General features: G+C 33.1%; 1 protein-coding gene across 1 annotated transcript; it reads right to left on the reverse strand.

Annotated features, from left to right (window-relative positions):
* Positions 1–528: 528 nt before the first annotated feature.
* LOC143254752 (H2.0-like homeobox protein) lies at positions 529–26,150 on the reverse strand. Its single transcript, XM_076509799.1, has 4 exons — positions 25,546–26,150; positions 12,193–12,381; positions 4,713–4,936; positions 529–1,767 (listed from the first exon to the last, which is right to left on the reverse strand). The coding sequence occupies exons 1-4, from the start codon at positions 25,859–25,861 to the stop codon at positions 1,567–1,569; spliced, it is 930 nt and encodes a 309-aa protein (XP_076365914.1). The 5' UTR covers positions 25,862–26,150; the 3' UTR covers positions 529–1,566.
* Positions 26,151–27,813: the final 1,663 nt, after the last annotated feature.

Below are 27,813 nucleotides of genomic sequence, written 5' to 3' on the forward strand. Positions count from 1 at the left end.
TATACTCTCGTCCCTAAGGCATGTGTCCGGCAACGGTCAGTTGCAAACTCTGTTAACCTGAAAATGACTTAGAAAGGTCAAAACGTTGTTCTCTGCTTAGCAATAAAAGTGTTAATACATATACCAGTCTTTCTGAGATACATTTTCGTTTCAAGTGTATTTCTCGTCATCAAGAATATTTGTCCAGATCTCGTCGAGTGCATTTTAAAAATATATTGTTTTATATATTTTTCTGTTACCTAATAAAAGATATAACAAATGAACAATATATTCAGAGTTGTTGTTGTTGTTTTTTACCACCCGTCTAAGTATCTACTATGCTTCGGATTTTATAAGAAGTTTGAAAAATGTTTAAGGATTTATACAGATAAATACATTGATGTTCTAATGACAGAGGAAAGAGAACTGTTTTGTAAATACTACACCCGACCAGTCTCAACGATTCTGAAACTCTGATTTATTTAGAAATTTAATATAAAGGCTCGTTATTCTGCGAATTATAGAAATTGACACTTATCCAAACACAAAAATTTTATTCGCAAATTTTTATTTGTACCTGATTTCCAGAAACAGACAGCTAACAAAAGTTTGTATATTAATGACGAACAAGTTCGGAGCCTAAAAAAACGAAACATAAGTTTAAAGTTCATCCACGACTGAATCAACAAAATACAGAATAGAAAAACTCAATCTTTTTAAAAATGTTTTAAATTCAAAAGATATATTTTAATCTTATACATTTTCAGTTATAACAAAATCCAGTTGAATATACTAAGTTTACAGAACAGCAGCTAATAACAGGAACGTTTCATTAAAATGCAACTTATACCGCTGTTAATGTTTTTATGAGTTCATTTAAATGTTTTGGAATTAAAATGAGTGAATCTTGCAAGTTTTGTTTTCCATAACATTAAAACTCTTATCACTTTCCTTAATTAATAATTTTTATGACATTAATAGTATCAGTTGTAGCAACAACTACCTCAGAGTAGTTGTATCAAACTAAACACATAGATCCACGTGTATAATCAATTATATTTTCGTTTAGGCACTAACAGTCATAATTTACCGTTTACTAACGAACCTGACACAGAGAACACAATTATTTTACATGTCTAATTAGAAAATTAAATATTTATATACCGTTTCTTAAGCATGTACATAAGATTCACAAGTTTGGAGAAATAGCTATTGTTTTTAACATGGTTGTCTATTGTCATAGAAAAACCATCACAGTTTAAACAACTCAAAACAACATATGAAACATTTACCAATATTGTAATTGAATTTCGATATTACGATATTTTATTCAAACAAATATTTGGAAAGTGAACAAAATCACTTAACATGACTATATATGAATCCACAAAAAGCCAGTTCACTTCAGTCAAAGACAGTTTGGTCATTCTTGCATTTACATATTTTATTTAACACGTTCCATCCTCCCTCTTTACAAAATAATTCTGTTGAGACTGTTTCTATAGCACAACTACTAAAAGTCCATTCGTTTCCTCAGACCGAGCAAGTCACCGTACTAAAATTCCACACATTCACGATAGTTTCCTTTCAATCACCGGTTTCTGACGTACACTTGTTATCATTTTCTTCTTCCGTTGTATTGTCGGAATCAAACCCACTCTTTGTTACTAGTTCATTTTCCAATCGCTCAGTGGACTTGGCGCTTTTTTTATTTAACTTAGCCAATTCTTCGCGACCTTCTTTAGAATGTCTCCACTTCATTCGCCGGTTTTGAAACCATACTTTAACCTGTCAAGAGGAGAGGAAAACAGATAACCCTACTTACTTAAAACATTAAGCATAATAAAAACGATTACAAGAAATAAGAACAGTTTTTATTTAGATATCAAATATACAAATTCTACAGTTTCATTCAAAAATGTAAACATAGTAATACTGAAGAGTCAAGCAGTTCAATACATTAGTAAAAAATATCAATGTACAGTTGTAACGAAGACAATTTTAAAATGCTATACTGATTGCAAAATCTCCTAAAATTAAACGAATATTTTGCTCTTGTAAATGAAGTTATATATCAGGATCTTTAGAAACTTGAAAACTGAAAGTTTGCCTGCTTTAGAGGGCAATATATTTACAAAAATTGTCGACGTTCACGGAGAGCAAATTAATTCTTTGTTAACACATCTGCACACTTCTTTTAACGGCTGGCTAAGCTTGGAGCTTCCATAAGTTTTACCGACGACAATATCTAATGTCTTCGTAAAAATACTAACGTTCGAAGTTAATACACTCAGTTAAACGATTCGCAATGTTCGAATTCTAAAAATGTTTCTGGCCCAATTCTGTAATTTTCTTATTAGTAGGCGTTAATCACAATTAAAGCTTTCCAGGCCTATAGCACACTGACTGTAACTGACAAACAATAATGTTCTGTCTCTCGGCTGGCTGTTTTTATACAAATCACGCGAATTTTTTTTAAACTTCAACAATGTTCTAGTGCGTTTATGTAAAACAAATATTGTTGATTCTTACTCTCAAGAATATTTCACAAATTTTGAGAACAGACGGGACATGCGCAATACACAGTCAAGAATATACGTCATATGAAAAAAAACAACTATACTGAAAGAAGCGTAGGTATTAAAATAAACGTATAGCAGTAAATCCATTACAATAGTAAAGTATTAATTCTATTGGTGGATGTCATTTCATTGGTACACGTTATGTATAGCTAGTGGTGGGTATTATTTCATCGCGCATATAGCGTTTAGTGCTGATGGTTGCTATCTCAACCAATAATACTGCTGGTGTCGGTTATTACATAAGCAACCAACCATACAGAAAGAGCGGTTAATGGAAAATAATGCAGATGCAGGTGGGTTACGTATTTTTGGATTTTATAATCCAAACAGCATGTTGCGCAATTTAAGATTCGCTTGCGTTTTAGAGCGTAAAATGGGAACTTGAGATAGAATAATTTAATTTAAAAAAACAATTATCCTAAAACTTACTTTAATTAATAATCAAACCTTACAATAAGACCTAAAAGAAGATGCAATGTTAGCTCGAAGATAATTTAAGAATACACTTATGTAATCTAAATACTGTCAAATTCTTTAAGTCTTCCTGATAAAACATTTTAGCAATATCAAACGATAGTTTCTGACATTAATTCAACATATCAACTACTGTGGATGTGTTTTTTATTCAATTGCCCTGAAATGCACTGAATATGTGAAGAAGAAAGCATGAATTCTCTTACATCCGGATTATATTTCTAATTTTAGAAAAAACAACAACACAGAGAAAGTAGAATGTTTACACTTCCAAATGTTAACTTACGACTTAGGTGAAGATGTGAGTTAGGATTGTGTAACTGTTCGTAAGAATGGAGAGCACGAAAGCATGCGACACGAAATCATTAATTAAAAACTTCTGAGTGACACTAAAAAATGGTTAAATAATATTTCAGCTACATTATATCCAGTGGTGACGAAACCTTTTGCTGAATATAGGGACTATTCGGGCCGGCTGAGACATAACAAATATAATAGTGGTCGAAACGTTGTTTATTTTATCAAACCGCTTGAACAACAACCGTTACGCTGTGAACTGTGTTAAATTTATGGAGTGAAATTTTTGTGACTTTTTGTTCGTGTTACAACACGTCAGAATTATAGCAAACATTTTTCACACCATATTTTTATTGAACACCCTATATTATTTACTAATATTGTCGAACCCAGATTTTTAAAGTTATAAGCTTTTTGACTTTCCATGACCGTGAGTAGCATTTTTTAAAAACAAATTAGAATTAGCTGCTGATCATTCAGAAAAATTGAAATGCATAGGGCAGATAGCTCTTGAGTAATTGCTCAAAAACAAAATAATACAAACTGCATTTTCATTCCATCATTGTATTGAGCGCTAGAAATAATATATTAATGCTGCTTAACATCCATCTAACCATGTGACTACTCAAGGCTATGTGTTAAAGCTGTCTAACATTTATCTAAGCACTTACAATCAAACTACAAAAAAAGTATAAAATGATGGTTTCTATTAAGTGATTCCGAACTACTTAGCTGGGAGTATAAAACACCAATCAGTCAGAGAAGAAATATTTTTTTCAGCAACAGGTATTGTTTTTGATGAAACAGAATAACTGAATAGGTTACACTTTACAAAATATTATTTTAGTCTATTGTATCACGTTAATGGTTCAGCAGTAAACTTGAAGACTTACAATACTAAAATTATGATTTCGAATCCTAAGGTTAGCAAAGTGAGGATGACCTGCTTTTTGTAGGGTTGGGCTTACAGAAACGAAAACGAACAAAGAAGCATGTATAATGATGTAAGCAGGATGAACGTCTAACAAGTGCCGATAAAGACAACTCAAGAAATGGGAATTGACATTTGGGGTAGAAAAAAACAACAACAGAAACTTGCATATTATGCTTTTAAGTTCTGTTTTCACCATAGGAATATTATGTTCTTGAAGTAATCCAATAATACAAAAATGAAAATCATAAGAGAGAAGTGGAAGGCTAAAGCATCCTTGATCTAGATGTATGGCGTTTTATATCTGCTATTTCATTGCTGTATTGTAACTTACTGCGTTAAGGCGCTTGCGTTAGCTCGCAGTTTTGCTACAAAGTACACACTTGTCATTTAAAACCACATTCTGATTACTTATACTAACTGTATATACATTCATCTATGCTGTTTACCTGTGCATCTGTTAAGCCTAAAGTAGCAGCGAGCTGTCTTCGATCAGGTTTGGTTATGTACTTTTGAATCATAAAACGCTTTTCCAGACCTTTTCTTTGTAAGTTAGAAAAGACGGCCCGTGACCACGAACGTTTTCTCTTTCCTGACGATACTTGACTATTCAGAACAAGTGCTTGTGGCGAAGTGTCGAAATTAGAAGTCAGCGTGGTGCCTTGGGAATAGACTGAAAAAAAGTAATTTAAAACACATGAATCAAGGTTGAAAATCAAGTGATGTGTTAACAAAGAAAAAGTTAAGTAAAATTTTGAAACTCTATTTTCCCAAGTCTAATAAAGCAACTCCAAAACTGATCAAATCTTCAAACGATAACTGTGTTGACATTTCTTTGTCTATATCTTACAGAAGCAAATAATACGACAGTTTTTCTCAAAAAATATGTTTTTGGTTTTTCACATGCTGTTAAGTGCCCCGCCACTATCTAAAAGGACCTAAATAGCCAAAAGTCTTGTTTATTTGTTTGTTTTCGAATTTAGTGCAAAGTTACACGGGGCTATCTGCGCTAGCCGTCCCTAATTTAGCAGTGTAAGACTAGAAAGAAGGCAGCTAGTCATCACCATCCACCGTCAACTTTTCGGCTACTCTCTTATCAACCAATAGTAGGGTTGATTGTATCATTATAACTTTCCAACAGTTGGAAGGGCGAGTAGGTTTGGCGTCACGAAGCCAAAAGTAATAGTAAGCAGTTTTTTAAATAGTTTTTTCAGAGTATTTTCTTAGCTGGAAAGGTATTACTTAATTTCATCATATTTGTTATAAGGTTATTTTGATGGGTAAAATTTCATTACAAAAAATAAGAGAAAGTAATACCCAAAGAATTGAGACTTCTAATGGGCCGATTGTGGTCTTAATCTGGTCCTGCCACCTAAATTATTTTATTGAGGAGCAAATAAGTGTAAATATTATTGAAAACATTTTTGATGGTGGTTAATATTAAAAATTATATGCAAATTAATATATTTGATATATTGAAAACGTCTATAATCCTTTAATAGGCTATACAAAAGTTTTAAGTATCATAATTAAGGAATAACAAAAAGTTTCCACCACTGGCTTTCAAACTGAACTAGACGATCGGACCTTGATGTACCTTAGTTACAGATAAGCTGAACTGGACGATTAGACCTTGATGTACCTTAGATACAGTATTTCAAAATGTGCCAAATGAAGCTTTCTACAATTTCATTGATTCTGTGTGAAAATGTTGGGCATATCCTCTCAAACTATGGAAAAAATACGTTTATAATAATAATAAATTTCAAGAGTTTTATTAGACCTTAAGATCATCACGATCGAATTTTTGGGTTATTGTTATCCTTGCTGGTAGCAGTAACTGCCAAAAGAAAAATGCATAAATCTCCGTGTTTCCTCTTGACGTGAAAATGTTATTATAAAAATTCATTATAAATATTTTAAAGACAAAAGAAATACCATTCCTCTAACCCTAATGTATATATATATTTTTAATTGTTGTTACAGACAAAACAAAGCGAAAACAAAAACTTCTGACTAATAAAACTGTTATACTTAAAATAAAATTATTGGCTGATAAAATTATTTCTACACGAACCTCACAATAAAAATATTCATGCTTCATAAAAGAGACCTTTTTTGAAAACACGAGAATTCTTCGATAGTAGAATAAAATCGTCATATCTAAAGTGTGTAATAACATAACAGAACATTATTCACATAGTGAAAAGGTTTATTATCGTCATGTAACTTTGATATTTATGAGTTGTGTTGTTCTTGTTGTTTTATTAGTACATAGCTACAGAAATTACAGTAGTATTATTTAAATTTGTTTTCCAATAAATAGCAATTATTTCATTTTTATCACCATGTCATATAAATATATATATAAATATATTTGCAAAAATTTTATTTTTTATTGGATGCTATTATTACCATAGAAACAACGTTCTACTATGCTCTATAGGCATAGTAATATTGTTTCAAGGTCGAGTGTTCAAAGTAATAATGATCAATTGAATAATGACTGTACACCGAATTCTTCTCCGTAGCTAGCTATTCATTGGAAAGATGAGCACAAGAATACTCAAACTGATTTTGTTTTGTATAAAACATTGATTACACTGAGTAAAGAAACATGAGTAACTCAACATGAAGTTAAGAAATTAAATACCACGTGAAATTTGTTAATATTCTTCTGTAGTGTTACGTATAATGCATTAGTATATTTTAATGTATAATGCAAGTATTTATAACAAATCAAACCAGGAATATTTAAAATATTTTAACATCCAGCTGTAAATCTTAAATATTGTATTTAGATAATCGTGTATATTTTATATAGAAAAAACAATAAAGCGAAATGTGTGAATATTGCAAAATCGTGTTTTTAGTATCATTATTCAATCTACCTATATACATTTCTGTGCAACAACTGTTTATGAGTTACTTTTGACTGAGAACTATTTACATCTCAAGTAATTGTTTCTGTCAACAGTCTTTGTCTGTGTGACATGTTTACTGTTTCTGCTTTCTGATTATTATCAAATATTAATCACATCTATCACCAGTCAGCCACCCAAGCCTAGATCTGTAACTAGCTTTATAAGCACGACACCTACAGCATCGCTGTAAGTGTAGTGGTTCTATAACACCGTTATTAAAGTCTATGTATTCAGTATTACACATAGCAATCTCTAATTTAGAGCTACTGCCTAGAAAAAACTCAACAAGCCAACAGCAACAGCTAAATGCCTGGTGTGACTGTCACTTTTATAGCGCGCTCACATTCGTGGGCTCGAACTTCAGACTTTCCGATTCCCAAACAACTATGTCACGTCCAGCTATGAAGGGGAAGAAAATGTGTAGCTAATAAAATACTTACCATCTCTAACAATATTTATATACTTTAAATGTACAATAATCATAGAATATATATACGTCATTTTATCTTATAAATAGCAGTTAAGTTATTATTCTAATTTTCAAAAACAATTAAACAAACAAACAATTAGAAGCACGAAAATAATCGTCCTAATATGTGTCACAAATTGAGGTGTAAAACTATTTTTTTATATGGTACACCATATCAGTAACTGAAAGCTATAAATGGAAACAGCCATAAGTGAGTCCCTAATAACTTGTGACACTATGTAATAAGAAACAGAAATTTCAGTTTGGTCGATTAAATCAAGTATGATCATCTTAGAATGCTTTGTAACAATACGATAATTTTATGAAAACTTGCTTACGTTAAGCAAACTTAATATTAATGTATATAAATCTTGGCACTTTACTTTTACTTTGTATCATATTACTTACCTTTCGACAACCTAATTTGACTTCAGCACTTAAATAATTATGATTGTTTTGGTTTTCTCTACTCATAATTTTTCTTTATAATAATGTTTTTGTTTAGCATTGGAAATACAAAAACAAAACTTATGTTGAATAAAATTTGAAAAAAAGTCCCTATAATGACTTTCTGTTGTGCTAAGATAATTTGCTTTCGAAATGAAAACTGACTTAAATTTGATATTTGAAATGAAAACTATGACCAAAACACATTTTCATTTCAGAAATAATACCAGTTTTTGTAATTGAAATCATAACATACTTTTGGTAATTTGATTTAGCTTTATAATGAAAATTGTTTCTAGAACTGATTTTATTTAACTCTTTTTAAATATTATTTAACAAAAAATGAACCATTGATTTCATAACAAAATGTATGAAAATCCTTAGATGTACCAGGTTACGTCAATGAACTTATCAGATTGTGATAAACCATTGATATCAAAGAACAAAAGTTGTATTCGTTACATTAATCAATAAACATACACATTGAACAATGTTGAATGTATCATTAAAGAGATTACATTTCAATAGGAACTGACTGTAAACCGAGTCGGGTTTAGAGCAGCTTTGGCTTCGAAGTTCGCACAGAACTTTGTAACATTATAAACACCATCCACTCTGTTGCTATGTGCTAATAGGTTAGTTCAAAGCCAAACTTTCCAAACATGGCAAAAAGGAATACGTTTTAAATAATGCTTAATAGAAGTTGTTTGTCTTTCTGCACAGCGTTGAACCTCATTGCTGTATTCCGGCAGCGTGGACAACTCGACCACCCGCGTTCCATGTGCGTCTAGCTTACTGTAACGTGAATAAACAAGATATTTCGAATGTTCCTATAAAGCATGCCATACCAATGTGTTCTGTAATTCTCAAAGTGTTCATTCAAAAATCACTTTCCGACAAAGAGATTGAGAATAGAGCTTGAAATAAAGGTTCTGTTTTATTCGAAAGTGAAAGTTATACACGTGAACCGATTAAATTACCATTAGTGTCAAACCCACACACATACACAAGTCTTTACGAGGTTTCATTAATGATTTTTTATAGTGATTCTCGTGCGCTGAGCACGTATTCTTGGAATTGATTACTTTCTTTGTTCCAACCTTATAATTATTTAAGTAACAATATTAATTATAATGCACCTGGTGTATGACCTTCTGTCACGAAATTCAACAAGTAAAAATCTATATGAAAATCTCTCAGCTTAAATCATGTCTTTTCTTCATTGTCTCTTTAAAGCCGATTTTCAGATCTGGTGGAAGGCTACTACTACTACTACCGCTAATACTTTCCTTGTCAGAACCAAACCTATTTTGAGTGTCACAACAACATATTTGAGCTTGATAGATGGATAAACTTCAACGAGGACTGTCAAAAATCAATCTTAACTGCGTTCAAAGCAGCGTACGTGTTGCGAGCCGGACATTTTGGATCCTTGCAATTTTTTAATCGAGGAACTAATTGAGATTGATTAAGATATACCGTGGAGTAGCAAAGTTTCAATCACGGTCAACAGGGTTTGGAGCTATTTGTTAATGAACAATTAGATTCTTGTCTGAAAAAATGCAACGACAGGCGATGAAGGAAAAGGTTTGCGTAACGCATTGTCAATTACACAACAAGAAGTACGGTAAATTTTTGTTTGACTTAGAAATTATAACTTATAAGTATCATATCTTATATAAGTTTCGGCAAAATTGGATAAATCTTGGATTTTTTACGTCCAGTTCCTGTGACCAAGACGCCTCTGGTTGAATGAGAGATTATGTGAAACACATATGATGAATCAGCTTAGAAACCATGTATGTAGAATAGTCATGTACTATATCTAAAACAAAAAACATAAAGTTCTGAACACAAATCAACGTGGTTTAGTTTCAAGTTCTCTTTAAAACCTGTAGCTCTAAAACTGTTTTTAACAGTAAACTCATTGGTTTTACACTCACGAGAAAAATTCTTCAATAAACCAATAATTTATTATTAAGTGCCAATAATAGAAACCTCTGAATTTCTTTTATTTCAAACTGTCTCAACTCAGTTCGTTTACTTTGATGAATGTGCAAGTCGTTCATACAAGTTGTGTATAAACTTTCTGTGTTTTGTCAGTACTCGCCAAGATCCTCCAACATTTACATTAAAGTTTTTCAAGCGAAGAAATGGTTCAGGTTGTTAACAAACAGATTGTTATAAATGGAGTTAATTCAAACTGTATCAATGTCACAAGTGGGATACTTCAGGGCTCAGTTTTAAGACTTTTGCTCTTTTGATTTACAACAATGACATAGACGAAGGAATGGTCAATAAATTACTTAAGTTTGCTGGTGATATTAAGGTCTTGGGTGTTGCTAGCTGTGAAAAGCATGATGTAGTTTTACAAAATGATTTAGTGAGTTAGGCAAATATATGGCAGGAGGGTTTTAATTAAAATAAATGCAGCATAATCCAGGTGGGTTACATAATTTGAATTATAAGTACAATTTGGATGGGAATAACCTTAGCAGAGACAAGGAAGAAAAGGATTATGGTGTTGTGATTGGTCAGTCTCCTTAACCATCCAAGCAATATGTTATTGCTAGTGGTAAAGCAAATAGAAATTTGGATTATATGTATATAATTATTAGTAATGTTTACGTTATAATTTCATTCTATAGGTAATGGGATAGGTCACACTTGGAGTATTGTGTTCCTTTTTAAGCTCATTGACTTAGAAAGGGCATTCACTTGTTGGAAAGATTCAGTAAAGAGTTACTAGAATAATACTTGGGATGAAGGGGTTTTTGTATGAAGACACGTTAAGATCTGTAAAATTGTTTTCTCTTGAAAAATAATCATTAGAGAAGATCTGATTGAGGTGTTTAAGGTTTAAGGAATTAACAGTGTTGGTGGATCATATTTTTTCATACTTAATTATGAGAATTGTAGGACTGGGAAGCAAATATATAAATTTAAGCAGGGTAGAAATAATCTTCAACTAAGACTTTTTTTTCTGAAATGGTAATTAGCCTATGAAATGGGTTACCTTAGGATGTGATGGAAACAGTACATTTAAGTGAGTTTAAGGGAAGGCTTTATTAATATATGAATTATGAGAGTTGGCTTTGGTATTTTTTTATTTTATAAATTTAGTTTAGTTTAGTGAATTGGACAGCCTAGATGAACCAGTGTGTCTCATATTGTCTCTAAATATTATGTATGTTGTGTTACTCCCAAAATACAAGTAAAATAATAGCTTTATAATTTTTTTATGTTTTTATGTTATAGCAATAGTTTCAGTGTAGGCTTTTGGCAAAATTTACCTGTACAGTTTGGAGATCATATGCTATTGATCTATTATTATGTAATAACATGTTCAATTAAAATAAGACTTTTGTGCTGTATATGTAACAGAGGTTTCTGATGTCTTTTCTCATTAATAGAGAAACAATTATGCGTATGGACGAGCATTAAAAGTGCTAAATGAGGTATTGTTAGGAATATAATCATCTCTATATATGTCATGAAAAGATAATTTTAAAGAGTATTCTGGTCCGGCTGTACTGTTATAAACCTAGCCTTTCTCGTCTTGTTAAGACGACTACAAGATTTAGAATATTTCATAGCCATTTCTGACGCTACTCGTCTCTTCTACACTGTGCGTCTTCAATTGTCAGTGCTAACAATGGATAATAAAAGTGTTTCAACCAATTAGATAGGATGCTAGCACGTTATTCGCTATCAGTTTCTGAAATACCACCATGAATACAGTAAGTTTTGTTTTTAACCTATAACTTCACGATTAAGGTTAATGCCAATCGACCGTTCTAAATACATCTTCAGGGATATGAAGAATATGAGATAGGACTATTTTACTGTACAAATATGACGTACATCTGTGAAATATATATATAAGACACAATAATAAATATTTCTATTCTTTTAAAGGAAATAAATACGTTTTTATTCCTAAAGCCACAGATACTTGAAAGTAAGTTAGTACTTCATAACTCTTACTTAATTCACATACAGTTATAATTAACTTAGTGTTTCTTAAAACCAGCAAATGACAACAAAAGTAACATGTAATATGCATATATATATATGTAAATAACGTACGTGTGTAGCCAGGTAGAGTGGAGATGTAGGGAACAGGGTAAGTTGGAATGGCTGTAGTGGCCATCGGATAGGCTCTGTCGTAATTTTGCTTGTCTGCATGGTATGTGGGTAGAAGGCAGTATCCAGAGAATGATGTAGTAGTGCGCATACACAGATCACAAGACGATGCTGTACTAGTTGGTAGCGTTCCTATGAATAAAGTAACAATTTTACTTCAAAGGAATTAACTTTAAATATATACTACTTTATGTACTGTATTTAGTTGTAATAATAACAATAATAAACACAGAAAACACTAAGTCAAAATGCTAACATTTATCTACCGATGAACACTAGTGGACACATCCATTTTAATAGTTAACCTTATTTCATTGATTTAGACAAACGTGTCACATGTCGTTGCTTCTGAGCATCTGTAGAAACCACGGACATCAAGTAACGTAGAAAGTGCTTTGAGCGCTTTAAACATGTATGAACAAGTTACCACCTTTTTTAGTGTCAGCAGTTCTTGAAATTCAAAACTTTAATAATCCGTAAATGTATTTTCATTACGGTACCCTTAAATTTATTGAGTATCTTTGAAAAGACAGTATGATAGAAGAACTAGACTGATTGTGAAGCTCGAGATAATTATTGTCACGTGTTTATCAACATCTACTGTTTACAAGACAAGCAAGACATGAGTATAATTTTGTAGACCTAGTCTGATCTCTTTAAAATTAATGTGAATAATATAGCCGACAATAGTGACAGTTCTAAAAGATCCAGGCTATAGTAATAAAAATATGTTTGTGTATATACATAAACAGAAGTGTGATTGGCATTTTCATTGACCATGGAAACATCGGTGTAACATGAGCCCAGGAAGAACGGTGCCTTTAATCACAATGAAAGCATTATAGAAAATCCAGCTTAAACTGGGACGAAGAAGTGTGGCATGCTATACGAAAGCCAAAGAGTTATACGGAAAGTAATATCAGTGTCAGGGAAGACAGCAGGTTTCTACCGGCAACATGAAAGGGTAATATTATGATGACCGAACACAGGAACACGAGTCAGGAAGTATGTTAAATAAAGTTCGTTACATTTAAAATGGATACAGTGTCAGCTTAACACGTGCCACTCTAGTCACTTTCGCTGCGTTAGGTAAAGAGTTAGTTAAAAACAACAACAACTTTGGAACCTATTATGTTATGAGTTTACTGAATTTCATGCTAGGCTACTCAAGGGCTACATGTGGTATCCGTCCCTGAGTTTGAAGTAATAGACTAGAGAGATGACAGCTAGTCAATAGCATCCACCGCCAACTCTTAAGCTATTCCTAACCAACGAAAAGTGAGATTGAATATCACATTATAACACTCCTACATATGAAAGCGTGAACATGTTCGGTGGGGGTAACTGAACCAACAACCTGTAGAAAACGGATAGATCGCCCTAGAAGGAGGCCATGCCATACCCCCTTGTATTATGAGAGTAACAGTTAACCTCTACAATTCGATTCAGTTGTCCAAGAGTTAACAATGAGTACTTATTACTAGTAGTATTCATCCTAATCTTATTACTCAAAATTGGGGACGGGTAGAGCAGATCGTTCGTGTATAGCTGTACACGAAACTTTGAAACAAACAAATAAACAAATTAAAAACCTATATTTATCACACTTTTCAACTTTCGGCTTGTCTGCTCGTTTTTTCGAGAATGTTACATGGTGATTCAACACAACTCTGATGACTGTACTAACCTTTATACTGTTAATTGTGAACACTGTTAATTAAAAGGTTGAGTTCAATATCAAAGTTTTCGTTAAGATCATCAATTGAGCCTGACACATTTATTCCGCAAAGAACAACTTAAAGATTTCCTTAAGGTATGTGGTGACTCTGTGGAGCTATTGTGTCAGCAAAAGATGGACATACATGACATTAACGATAGATATCAGGATTCTTCAAATTAATTGTAGGTCGCTGATCGATGTTGTTGTTGCAGACCTTCCAAAACTAAAAGGATGAAAAGTCAGAGACTGTTGAAAGAGAAGTTGTTATGTCTCAAGACAACAATAACTCTCATTTTCCTTAGTAATCTAAAACTTAAATCTTAGCACTAATGATTTGTTGATCGCTAATTATTTTATCAAGCATTTATAAATTGTTGTTTACATTGAGGCTACTCACACTTATAACTACTTTTTTCCATATTCAATCGTACTTTATTTCAAGACTATGAATAAACATTACTAGACTACACCACAATTTTCAAAAGAACGGCGAGGCCATCTCAGAAAACACACTCTTCACTTAAATAAACACAGAGAAATTTGTCAGAGCTGCATCGGAGGTCCTTGCAGGTATGTTGTGTGGCCGAACGGGATTGTTGTGTTTCCAGCATTTTTTTTCTCGTAATAACAGTCGAAGTGTAAGTTGCGAACTTTCAGCAGCTCTAAATCCTTGTTTATGGGTTTTTTTATGCTGCCAGAAAATACGTCGCAATTGACTTGTAAAAAAAGTTTAGAGAATTCTGTCTTATGACTATAGCCTTCACATTGGGAATAAGGGCATTGGTTAGAGTCGGTTTAAGGTACGGTTTCGAAACCCTAAATGTTCTGCTGTCGATTTTTTCCGATCTCTTAGAAAACTTTGACGACTTTTTCCTTTAGAATTCGAGATCGTTTGTATCTGTATTGTTTTCAATCACGCTAAATAACCATCTAATATGTATCTTAAATGTGGCAACACATTACGAAGAATATGCTATATTAATCTACCAATAAGTAATTTATTGTGGCAAGTGGTTGTTAATTTATTACAAACCAACCATATAGGTGCTAAACATGTGTCCCGTTGTGCCACGGCCTGCATCTGGCACAACGTACCACCGCTCTAGAACATAAATATAAAGAGCTAGCACTCATCTGTAAGTCTGACAAAAACATTATCTAGCTACGGGTGTTTTAATGAATTAATACCTGGCTGCGTTTATAACATCAACTGACAGTAATTTATAAAAGAAAGACTCAAGTATTGTGTCTATGTTATTGAAGGAATTGTTTCTTTACTACAAATATACACTGCTGGCCAAAATCTTAAGGTCAATGAACATAAAGAAAAATATGCATTTTGCGTTGTTGGACTCAACCACTTATTTGAGTAGAGCTTCGAAAGATGATAATAAGAAACGGGAAAATAAAAATAAAAAAACTTTTTTAGCATTTAACAGGGAAAATGTTAACACTATGAAATTAGCCTAAATACTGGCTGGTCAAAAGTTGAAGACCATACTTGAAACGAAGCGTAAATCGGTAAACATGTAATAAAATTTAGTCATTTGTGTTCAAGCATTAGCGTTGTCAACATTTCCCACTGACATCTCCTGTGTTACATTCGGTAAAAACATGGCAAAGGCGAAAAAGTTGACAGAATTTGAACGTGGCAGAATTGTTGAGCTGCAAAAGCAAGGTCTCTCTCAACTTGCCATCGCTGGTGAGATTGGGCGTAGTAAAACTGTGTTGCAAATGTCTTAAAAGACCCTGAGGGATACGGGACGAGAATTTCAAGTGGTCGGTCCAAGAAAATTTCGCCGGCGTTGAGCAGGAGGATTCGACGGGTTGTCCGGCAAGACACCAGCCGATCGTCGAACCAGATTAAAGTCCCTGATATTGCAGCTCAAAAACAATAAGACGGCATCTACGAGAGAAAGGTTTTAAAAACCGTAAAAGTCTTCAAAAGCCACGCCTTCTTCCACACCACGAAACAGCTCGGTTAAACTTTGCTGAGAAGCACCAAACATGGGCCGTAGAAAAGTGGAAGAAGGTTTTGTTCCTTGATGAAAAATATTTAACCTGGATGGTCCAGATGGCTTCCAACGTTACTGGCACAATAAGAATATCTCACGGGAGATATTTTCTACACGACACAGTGGAGGAGTTTCCATCATGATCTGGGGTGTTTTCTCCTTCCATGGAACAATGGAGCTTCAGGTTATACAGGGGTGTCAAACAGCAGCTGGCTACATTGGAAAGAGAATCCTTATTGACTGAAGGCCCTCGCTTGGGTGGAAATGACTGGATCTTTCAGCAAGACAACGCTGCAATCCACAATGCCCGCAGAACAAAGGACTTTTCATGGCGAATAACGTGATTTTTTGGACCATCCAGCGTGTTTGGCCAAACTGAACTCCCTTGAAAATGTTTGGAGGTGGATGGCAAGGGAAGTCTATAGAAATGGACGTCAATTCCAAACAGTGCATGATCTTCTTGAAGCCGTCTTCACCACTTGCAATAACATTCCAGCCAGCCTTCTGAAAACGCTTATATCGACCATGCCAAAGTGAATGTTTGAAGTTATTCGCAATGACGGCCGTTGGGCATTTCCTACCTTGTTTAGGACTTCTTTTTGGTATGGTCTTAAACTTTTGATCAGCTAATATTTAGACTAATTTCATAGTGTTCACATTTTTCCTATTAAATGCTAAAAAAGTTTATTTATTTTTCTTTTCCCTTTCCTTATTTTCATCTTTCGAAGCTCTACTCAAATAAGTGGTTGAGTCTAAAACGCAAAATGCATATTTTTTCTTTATGTTCATTGGCCTTAAGATTTTGGCCAGCAGTGTATTATAGTGTTTAACGTTAATAAACAAATGTTTGACTACAAGTATAGTGAAGGCATAACTACTTAGGTACAAGTGTTATTTAGTAAATCAATCATTTGATACGAGGGTAATATCTGTTGAACTAGATAAGAAAATTTCTGGCCATGAGTAGAATGTCTAGTGCATTGACGAAATAAATACAAGATTTCTATATCTAGTATAGAGAAAAATATACACAAGACTAGGATTATAATGTCTATTAAAGAGAAGAAATGCACTTCTGAATAAGATTATAACATGTATATGTTATTATGAAGAAATAAATACCTGACTTTTAATGTTTAATACAGTAAAGAAACATCAGAACAAAGACTGTAATGAAAATATAAACATATAACAACCTGTTTAAAGTCGAGTATAAAGAAGAATCAAATATCCAGAGTAAAGGTATAATGAATAATATAATGAGGAAATAAAGACTGGCTACAAGTATAATGTTTAATAAACACTTGTAACTGAATATTTAGTGTTATAAAAATAAAATTACCTAACTTCGAGTGTAACACCTAGTGTAATAGAAACGTAAGTACGTCACTACGCGTATGTTGAAATAAATATTTTGAGTTAGGTTATTTTGTTAAGGGCTGAGTGTGGCTTACTGTTTAACACGTAGATGACCAAACGGAGATCCGTGAAAATGTTTTATCTAACCATTTATGGTTTACTTCGGCCAAACTGGCAATACGAAAACAGAAAACGAAAAAAAGTAACCAAACAAACCAATCCCGTAACAGCTCCTAGAAATGTTTTCGCATGTTAACTCAGTAATTTATTCAAAACTCCATAATTAGGTGAGGGTATATACAACTTAAAAGCGTATTCTGAACGTAATTTGTTATAGTTCAACCCATATGATAAAGTTTCGATAAAAAACTGTTCCATCTTTAAGTCAGAATTCCATGATTTCTGATTTGATCTGCAAATCACAATGTATATCACAGATAATGAGTATAATGTTTAGTGAAGTGAAGAAATAATTACATGTATAATAGCTTAACGTGTAGGGTAGTGAGAATGAAAACATGTGATTACGAATATGTCTAGTACAATGTTTTAGTTTGTTTTGAATTTCGCGCAAAGCTTCACAAGGGTTATCTCTGTAAGACATCCTTAATTTTGCAGTAAAAATCTAGTTGTCACCGTCCACCGTCAACGAATAGTGGGATTGATCATAACATTATAACGATCCCACCGCTTAAAGGGCGAACATGTTTGGTGGGAAGGAGATGTGAATCCGCGAGCTGCAAATTGCGAGTCTAGTCTAGTGTAGCAAAAATATATGTATATCTAACTGTAAATAAATGTCCAATATACTTAAGAACTAAATATTCGACTAAAAATAATGTTTAGTTAAGTGAAGATATAATTATACTGTTCGTCGATTCTCAGTTTTTATAAGACGAAAGTTCCCGGTGCTTTAAGTTGATCCACGCACTTTTGTTTCCCAAAGTACAAAAGACATTTTCCTTCTGGAAAATATATATAACCAATCTGAACACATTTTTTATGACCTGAGTGAATGGAAAATTTTCATCGGAAATAACTGTAACACACCATTTGCGAAAGCGATTAATTTTCGGTGACATAACACCATCCGCGTTAAACAATTCCAAAATGTAATTGTGATATATGCTGTTTTATCGCATTTTTGTATCGATTATGTTTGAAAGTGATTTAATGATATATATATTCAAGAATAATTTTAATATAAAGTAATCACCCCTCTGTATTACAGAGTGAAAAGACAATTCAATTATTCTTTCACAGACAACTAGCTATACTGTAATTTGAAAACCATATCTCAGTATTAAATTGTTTTCGTTTGTTCTTTCGTTTAAGTGCAAACCAGACGAATGGGTTAACTGCGCTTTGTCCACTGTAAAAAATCTTACCACAGATTTTAATGTAATTACATGTAATTCCGATTTAAAATGCGACGTATGTACCTTATGGAACGTTGAGAACTTCTAAGCCTAAGAAGTAACATTTTTAAGCATTAAATTGTAATGTAATATTTATTCCGCATTTCTGTTAGCTCATGATTAGTTGTTCCATCTTATGTAGATATCAAACACGCTCAGAACCTAAACGTACATAAAAATAAACATTGGGAAGATAAAATGATATTATAAATACGATTGCTTAAAGCACTGGAATTACAACGACATGCAAAATATGATATGAAATCAGGTGTTAAGTACTTAATTAACCTGATGGTCGCAGGTTAAAATCCCCATCACACCAAACATGCTAGCCCTTTTAGCCGTGGGGGCGTTATAATGTGTAGGTCTGTCCCACTATTCGTTGACAAAAGAGTAGTCTAAGAGTTGGCGGTGGGTGGTGATGACTAGCTGCCTTCCCTCTAGTCTTACACTGCTAAACTAGGGACGGCTAGCGCAGATAGCCCTCGTGTAGCTTTGGGCGAAATTCAAAACAAACCAAACCTTTCGTCTACCCCAATTCAAAATAATTATAAAGATGATACATGCCTAGTTATAACATAACGCTTTAAGCTCAGTATTGCCAATATCTTTCGTAGTAATTTATTTATTTGTTGAATAGTATTAAGTATATTCCACTTTAATATTCGAACTAATTACTCCGCTTAAAACAACAACATTTATTATTTATTAATAATCAGTTAAACGATGGTTTCTCGTGCACATAACAGTCAATAATTTCTTACAATCTCATCAACTATATCAATATATTTTACAGAAATTCATAAATTAGTTTCAAAAAGTTTTGTTTGTCTCTTTGAAATTAATCACAAAGCTATACAATTGGCTATCTGTGCTCTGCCTACAATGAGCACCGAAACCCGGTTTCTAGCATTTTAAGTCCGCAGATGTATCGCTCTACCATTGGGGTTTCTAAAAAGTGAGAGATATATTGGACACAGTGCGGATATATTTTAAACTTTTTCTAAACTACAATAATATTGATCTATTGATCCTGTGAGATCAAACGTATCCTATAATACAAATCTAATCGTATCTTTGGTAATGATCATCGTCGTTTCCAAACACCTTTGGGTGTGAGTGTACAGTGACATTTGAATAATAGCTGACACAAACACTTCTATAAAGTACTCCTGAAAATGTAATCTTTTTTTTCGTACAGTTTATTTCTTTGTTGCCAAATAGACCAACTGCTCTGTACGCAGTGTAAGTATTAATTATAAACCCTCAGGCCTGGCATGGCCAAGCGCGTAAGGCGTGCGACTCGTAATCCGAGGGTCGCGGGTTCGCGCCCGCGTCGCGCTAAACATGCTCGCCCTCCCAGCCGTGGGGGCGTATAATGTGACGGTCAATCCCACTATTCGTTGGTAAAAGAGCAGCCAAAGAGTTGGCGGTGGGTGGTGATGACTAGCTGCCTTCCCTCTAGTCTTACACTGCTAAATTAGGGACGGCTAGCACAGATAGCCCTCGAGTAGCTTTGTGCGAAATTCCAAAACAAACAAACAAACAAAATTATAAACCCTCAAGGTTACCCTTGAGTCTCTGGAGAGTAGTAAAGTATATGAAGATCACGAATATTTAGATACTGGCATTCATCTCGTGAACATTTTGTCGTAATTCTATTTGGTTTGTTTAAATCAGTAAACTTCTAAAGAAGTTCAGCATTCAGTTAATATTATATAGACGTTTGTATAATTGATCCTTTTTTACTTCTAGCTTACACGGACTGAGTTACTGAAAAAATGAAACAACTTAACTGAATCCTTCAGTAAATGTTTAAATTAGCTTGAAAACGAATGGTACATTTTTTTGATTTAGCACACAAAAAACACGTATTGTAAACGTTTTGTAAATTATTAATGTTATGTACTAGCACAGACTATAATCTGTTGTAGTTGTATTAAGCTGTGTTTTATAACACACTGTATATCTTATGTACTTATACATTTTAATCACACACTGTATTAGTTTCTACTTTGAATTGAATCTACTAACACAACAAATATATATATAGCCAGAAAACTGCTTTTTAAAACCATGTTTTATGTTGTTCGATTATTATTCCCAACATTAGATGTATATGTTGCGCATGGACTAGAATCGAAAAAAATTCAAAACGTTTTATGGTTTGGGAATAAATTCATCAATGCATTAAGATGCAGTCTAACTTAGATCTACTAATTATTTATATACAACTTACAGTTATATACATCTGTATTTATCAGGTCCAGATGTAAAGCACCAGAGTATTATCTTTTGTGCGCGTCTTAGCAACTTTTCCTCTCTCTGCAATTAGTTTCGACAACGCAAAACTTTTAAAGAAAAAAAATGGTAAAAGGATTTGATAAAAATTTAATGGAGTTCACCTTATCATTTAGACATTGAGGAATAATTGGAAAAATGTTTTATATGAAAATGTGAGTAAAGAAGAATTTCAATACTAACTTCTCACTGGAACTCATGATTGGCATATAATTATGTCTGAAATCATTGAAGATATATGTAGTTAAGGCTCGTCATAAATACTGCTATAAATAAACTGCATACTGATTTAGGAAACAACATGATACTTTTCTGCTTTGTTACGTATTACAAGTTATCTCGAACAAGCCTACAATTTATTATGTTATGTATTACGATTTGAAATAGCCTCAATTTGAATTTAGAATTTAATTTAATGTCGAGATGTTTCAAATTTACGATATTTACCAACAAGACTGATAAACACAGTTTTATTTCTTAATACAAATATATTTTAATATACAAACTATAATACAATTTATAATAACGGTTATTACAAATAATGATTTACATACAAAAGTTTCGCAAACTTACAAACAATATTGAGTCTTCTATCTGATCCGGAACTTCTTTGATATCTTATTGAGTGTTCACGACGAGCGAATTAATTCTGAGTTGATATAGGTACAATTCACTTAACGGGAAGCTAGCTAGCTCTTCGTTAATCACATGTGAGTTTTTTTCACAGTTGGAGTTATATAATGTCTTCGTAAAAATACTAACGTCTGATGTTAATCCGCTGAAGTTTGTAATTTCGAAATTGCTGGTCAATTATCTATAATTTCCGATTAATTAAAAATGATTAATAAGTGTTAATCACAGTTGCAGCTTCTGAGGTTTATGACATACCAAATGTAGCAAATCATCGTATATACTGTCTCTTGACGCGTTGTAGTGGTTACTTTTATTCGATTTAGAGGAGAGTTTCTAGGAAAATCAGCTAAGGTAACAATACTGGCTATCACTAGTATTTACATACTAGCATAGTTTATTGTTGATTTTTAGACTCGAGAATCTTCTACAAATTTAATGAATAGGCGGGGATTTCGCAATCCATGTTTACCAATATAAATTACATACATTTTTAAATATATATTTAACTGAACCAAACATCGATATTTAAATAAATATATAATAATAAATATGTCATAGTTCCAACGGATAGAGATAAAGAAAACAGTAACAGTTAATTTCCTACCACTTATATGTCATTAAAACGGGCTACGAAAATAACAAATATGGTGCCAAATAAGCTACTCTATTCTAATTTTTGAAACTTTTACACATTTCATCATAAGTAGAAAATGGATACAGATCATTAAATATTGTATCTAGCAGATTCTAGCATAATTGTTGTATCTAAAATTCATCTGTTTAGATTTCCAAGGATAAAAAGCATTAAATTACAATACAAAAAGGTTTTAAATATAAGTATAGCAATTAAAGTGATTGTTTTTAATATCAGACTTTTGCCAGCGAAGAATCATAGATGATAACATATTACAAGTAAGTTTAGTTATCAACTGGTTTGTAGTTGTCATGGTAGCTGAAACATGAGTTTTATAATTCAGTTTTCTTTGGTAGAAAGGTTTATTTTATTTTATTAACATTTTAGTCATTTACTGTGTTATTAAATACAAATTGTTTTTTTCTCAAACGTCCATAGGCACAGATACTTCAATAAGAATTTTAGTTTCAAGGCTCGACATCATATCTGCATGTTCACGAAATGTACTCAAGGTTTCGTGATGACGAAAAACCCACTTGAAGTGAATTGTATCTCAAAACGACTGGTATGGGTATTAAAACGTTTATAAAATAAAGTAGTGAACAATTTTTCGACCTTCACAAGGGATCTTCAAGTCAACAAAAAACCTGGTATCCTGAGGTCGAAACGTGTTCTCTACTTTATTTTAATAAAAGTTTTAATACCCGTACCAGCCGTTTTGAAATACTGAAGGTTTCATGCGAACACATATAACAAAGTTGAAGATATTTGCCTGTTAGATAATATTTACTTTGCTAAATGATTTAGATTAATATTCATAATGTCAGTGTTTTAATGTGTGCAGTTATTTAGTTACTATTGTAGGTTTCATAATATGTACTTGTAGTGCCACATGTTTACTTGAGCGAATATACCTTTTTTTTATGAAAACGCGATCGTCTAACGGGAAATTTAAGATCAAATCCTTAGAGTACAAATGTTGTCTTACATTGTTATTATAAACTACACTTCAGGCGAATAAGAAAATAAAGTTGGAGCGACATTGTTTAAAGTCTTGAAATAGGAGTAACAAAGAAGAACAACGATCATGATAAGTCCATAAATATATCACCGATTCCCCTTCGACAGGACTCAGTTAATAAAGTTACCGTTGTACCTTGGACAACTACTGGCTGATGTAAGAGCTTTAACATGTCAAACTGAAGAGTTGTAAGTGTCGAACATTTGGAAACCTGTATTGTAGTTGAAGGTCAAAGCATAGTATATATAGAGAGAGAAAGTGAGAGAAAGAGAGATAGAGCTATGTGCTGTTAAGTACAGGACTGTCGACATCAAGCTAAAACATATATTATTTATATATTCTAATCAAAACCTAGGGTGTTGGTCACGATCAGTAGTGAAAGTTCTAGTTGCGCCTCATTTCAGAAGCGGTCTGGCATGGCCAGGTGGGTTAAGGCGTTCAACTCGTAATCTGATTGTCGCGGGTTCAAATTCCGGTCGTACGAAACATGCTCGCCCCTTCAGCCGTGGGGGCGTTATAATGTGACGGTCAATCCCACTATTCGTTGGTAAAAGAGTACCCCAAGAGTTAGCGGTGGATGGCGATGACAAGCTCCCTTCCCTCTGGCATTACATTGCTAAATTAGGGACGGCCAGCGCAGATAGCCCTCGAGTAGCTTTGTACGTAATTAAAAAAACAAACAAACAAACATTTCAGAAGCATACTACAAGCAAACAACGTCGAATAACGTTCTAGAGAAATCTAGAGAAATGTTTTTTATAATATATGCATATACACACAAAAGGACTAATCTGTCACCTTGTTAACCATTAAAGATCCAACTTCCATAAATTTTCCTTTCAAATAATACGTGACAGTGGTCACATGTTTTGAAGCATAACTAATGAAATAAAGTGGTTTTAAATAAATTTAGCTTTATTCTTTTTCTTCAACGATGTGTTACATAATAAAACTGATATACATTAGTTTAGTATCTTAAGTAGCATTTGGTTCTTACCTTTATTGAATACTTGTTTTGAAAGGTATGTATGCTTTATTATTACACTTTTAGTAAGAAATGACATGTGGAAAAAATTCAAGGTCCTGTCTCATATGAACGATTTACTAATTCGTACGTACGATATTGTATCTCGTATGTTCGAGTAAATAAGTCGTATGTACGAAGGGATGCATCATTACTGTGCTATCACCTCAAACATACGATATGAAAACATCGTTTGTTTGTTTTTCAATTTGCGGATCAGGCTTTCGTAGTCACAGGGAAATACTTTATGGGGAAATAAATTCAAATACTATAGCTTTACAGACCGTTACATTATGGCTAAAACATAATACTCTGGAGAGTGGAAAGAAAATTCCCTTTTAAGCTCTCGTTAAAACATAATAATACTAACAGGTTTAGAAAAAAAACTTGTTCTCATTAAATTCCTATTAAAATATAATAATACAGAAATTTTAAAAACATTTCCAGTAAAGTTCTATTGATACATAATATCAATAATACACGGATTAGAAGACGAAAACTCTCAATAAAAAAATTGCTTAAAGTAAGTCAGTGTCAGTATCAGTAATTTTAACCTTTAGGTAAGAATAAACTAAACGTTCGTTAATATAACGGCCACTATTCTGTAAGGAAGTTCACTTTGTTATTCGAAGAAATCTTCTGTTCAACTTTTCAATTATAAGCATTACAGCTCGTGACTATACTTAACCGTATAAAACCACTAACATCTAAAAGTACTAAATATTTAAAGTATAGGCTTAAATCATCGAAACGTATTATTACTCTGCACCTTTTTACTTTGAAATAACGGGATTTCACACGTAAGAGGAAAGGATTAAATACGGATCTTCATTTTATTCGTGTACTCCAGTTCTTTGTCATTATTTTCCTAAATGGGACGGCCTTGAAGATTTAAATGGACCTTTATTATCCGTAGGTTATGTCGTGTCTTAGTGTTGGTAGCAGCAAAACATTTCTTTAAGTCAGTCAAGGCAGTCAAGTTGAAACACTATAAAAGCTCGGGACATTTTATTAATAACTGTCAGAAATAAACATTTATTTCTGTTTCTATCATGGGCTGTTTCATTTCAAACAGGTAGTATAAAACTTAAAGTTGTGAAACCAATTAAACTTCTTCATTTTTAAGTGTTGTTGTTTGACCTTTATCTACTTATCAGTTTAATTATCCTACCTTTCTCTTCTTCCAAAAGTGAGCAATCAGCTAGAATACGATCTACACCAAACTTGAGGTCACGACTTGACACTGACGAAGACGTTAGTTGAGGAGAGGGTGGAGTTGATGACCGCGAGAGAACAACGCATGTCGCTTTTCGTGGAACAGTATGAGATGAGCGGCGGTCAGTCATGGTCGAAGTCAATAGCGTTTTTTTCTCTCTCTCGGCCGTTCCCAAAGAAGTACAACACTGGCGGTCATAGAAAGCGGTCGGTAGAAGTGAGGGGTAGGTTGCAGAAGAGTGGCATAACATGTAACTGCTAGAGATGAACATGATAGACGGTAGTTCCCCCTAACAATGAGATATATTTTTTTATTTTACTTTTGCCGTTGTAGAATATCTTCGTTCTGGAAATCTTCACTGTGTTTAGTGTAGTGATGAGTTACCAGCTTAAGAACGAACTTGGGTTCACACTGCGCTATACAGTTTGCTAGCTTTCCCTTCCTCTGCTTGTTAGACTGTACTATATGTACCAACTGATAACGAGTGCGGGATATTTGTTCGCACGTGCCTCAACGGAACGGCCTGTTTGTGGATAAGGAACCACCATGAATTCGTCATGGATAAACAAGTAATTGATTGGCCAGGTGGACACGCCTTCTAACTGCAAATCTTGATTTAAAAAAAAAAAAAAAAAGCGACACCAGTGAACATATGCTGTAATTCCAATAAACAAGATAATTCAATAATACAGTTTTTCTTGTTTTCGAAACAATGAATTCATGATATACAGAAAGTCTTCACAACAGTAAATTTGACTATGATTATATAGCTGACATAGCCCTGTCTTTACTATTGTTTTGTGTTTGAATTGACTATGTAGTAGAGAGATAATGCTAACGAGTTCTGGTCAGTCTGTTTGAATTATGTAAAACTCTTGAGATAGAAGTTGATAGTGTAGAATAGTGTATGATTCTAGAACAACTGAGTTGTATTAAATTTAAATTTTATTTGACAAACTTTGCAGATCTGAAACAATTTATCCAAGTTTATACATAATTACATCGAATTAATACTAAAGGGTAGTGGCAATTGCTTATACGTCGTATGTAACTAAACCTTGATACTAGATAATTTGGATCTGTACATCTCTGTGTATCTGAATAGTAGAAATATGATTTTTAAAAAAATCGGTGGGAAAATAATTAAAAGTAACATCGGAGTCTAATTTTATGGGAAGAAACAAGACAATAAATAAAGTAGATTAAGATATAAAGCTAAAATATATATAAAAACAAGGCTCAAGTACATAAAAGGAGCTCCACCTTTAGACGAAATTAATGAAATGAGTAACGAAGCGTAAGTGGGGGATCCTGGTGCATGCCCCTCGGAAAGTGACGCACTTTGATAATATATGAAAATAGTTTTTATACGTTTTATTTGTTTTATACATATATATATGGGTGCATTCCCTAACTACAGACGCATGGAATGTCAAGATAATAGGTGAGTTAAGTAAGAACTTGAAAATAAATCAGTTAATAAAGGATAAACTAGAAAGAGAAAGTAAGAAATATTTAAATGGAAATAAAGATATTATAAGTGTATGAAAAGCGACACAAAAGATTAAATATTAAACTAAATGAAGATATTTTAGTGAGAAAATCGCGAGTCAAGACAAGACATATATAAATTTATATATATCATAACGAAACCACTGAAAAGCGTTAATAACGAAGGAAACTGTTGTTTTTCATTGAACATCGTGAAAAGTTATACAAAGGGCATACGCTTTAGCTGTTACGAATATTGAAGTGATAGAGTCGAGCCAAAGCAACTAATTAGTACCACCCACCGCCAACTTTTTTGGCTACACTTATCAGACCGAATAGTAGGATTTCACCATCATCTTATAATTAACCCAAACTGGGATCGCAATCTGTTTTTCTTATATCGCTAGCCAGACGCAAATCATGAAACCTCATCTTCACAGTCCGGAATGCTAACCAACTGGACCACGCTCGGATTATGAAAAAATAAGCAGAGAAATATGAATTAGAGTTTACGAAAATCAATTCTAGAAAAGGCAGAATAAATTGGTATTTATTTTAGGAATATCAGTTTGTTTTCCCTCCAAAATTACACAATAGGCTACTTCCTCTCTGTCCATTACGATGAATTGAACTACGGATATTAATAATGTAAGTCAGTAATATCGCTGACCAGTGGGGAATATTCTTTTGTCATTTTATTAGAAATGATGCAATATGTTTTTTCTGCACTAA

The sequence above is a fragment of the Tachypleus tridentatus genome, chromosome 1 (assembly GCF_004210375.1).
Source record: "Tachypleus tridentatus isolate NWPU-2018 chromosome 1, ASM421037v1, whole genome shotgun sequence".
NCBI classification, from domain to species: Eukaryota; Metazoa; Arthropoda; class Merostomata; order Xiphosura; family Limulidae; genus Tachypleus; species Tachypleus tridentatus.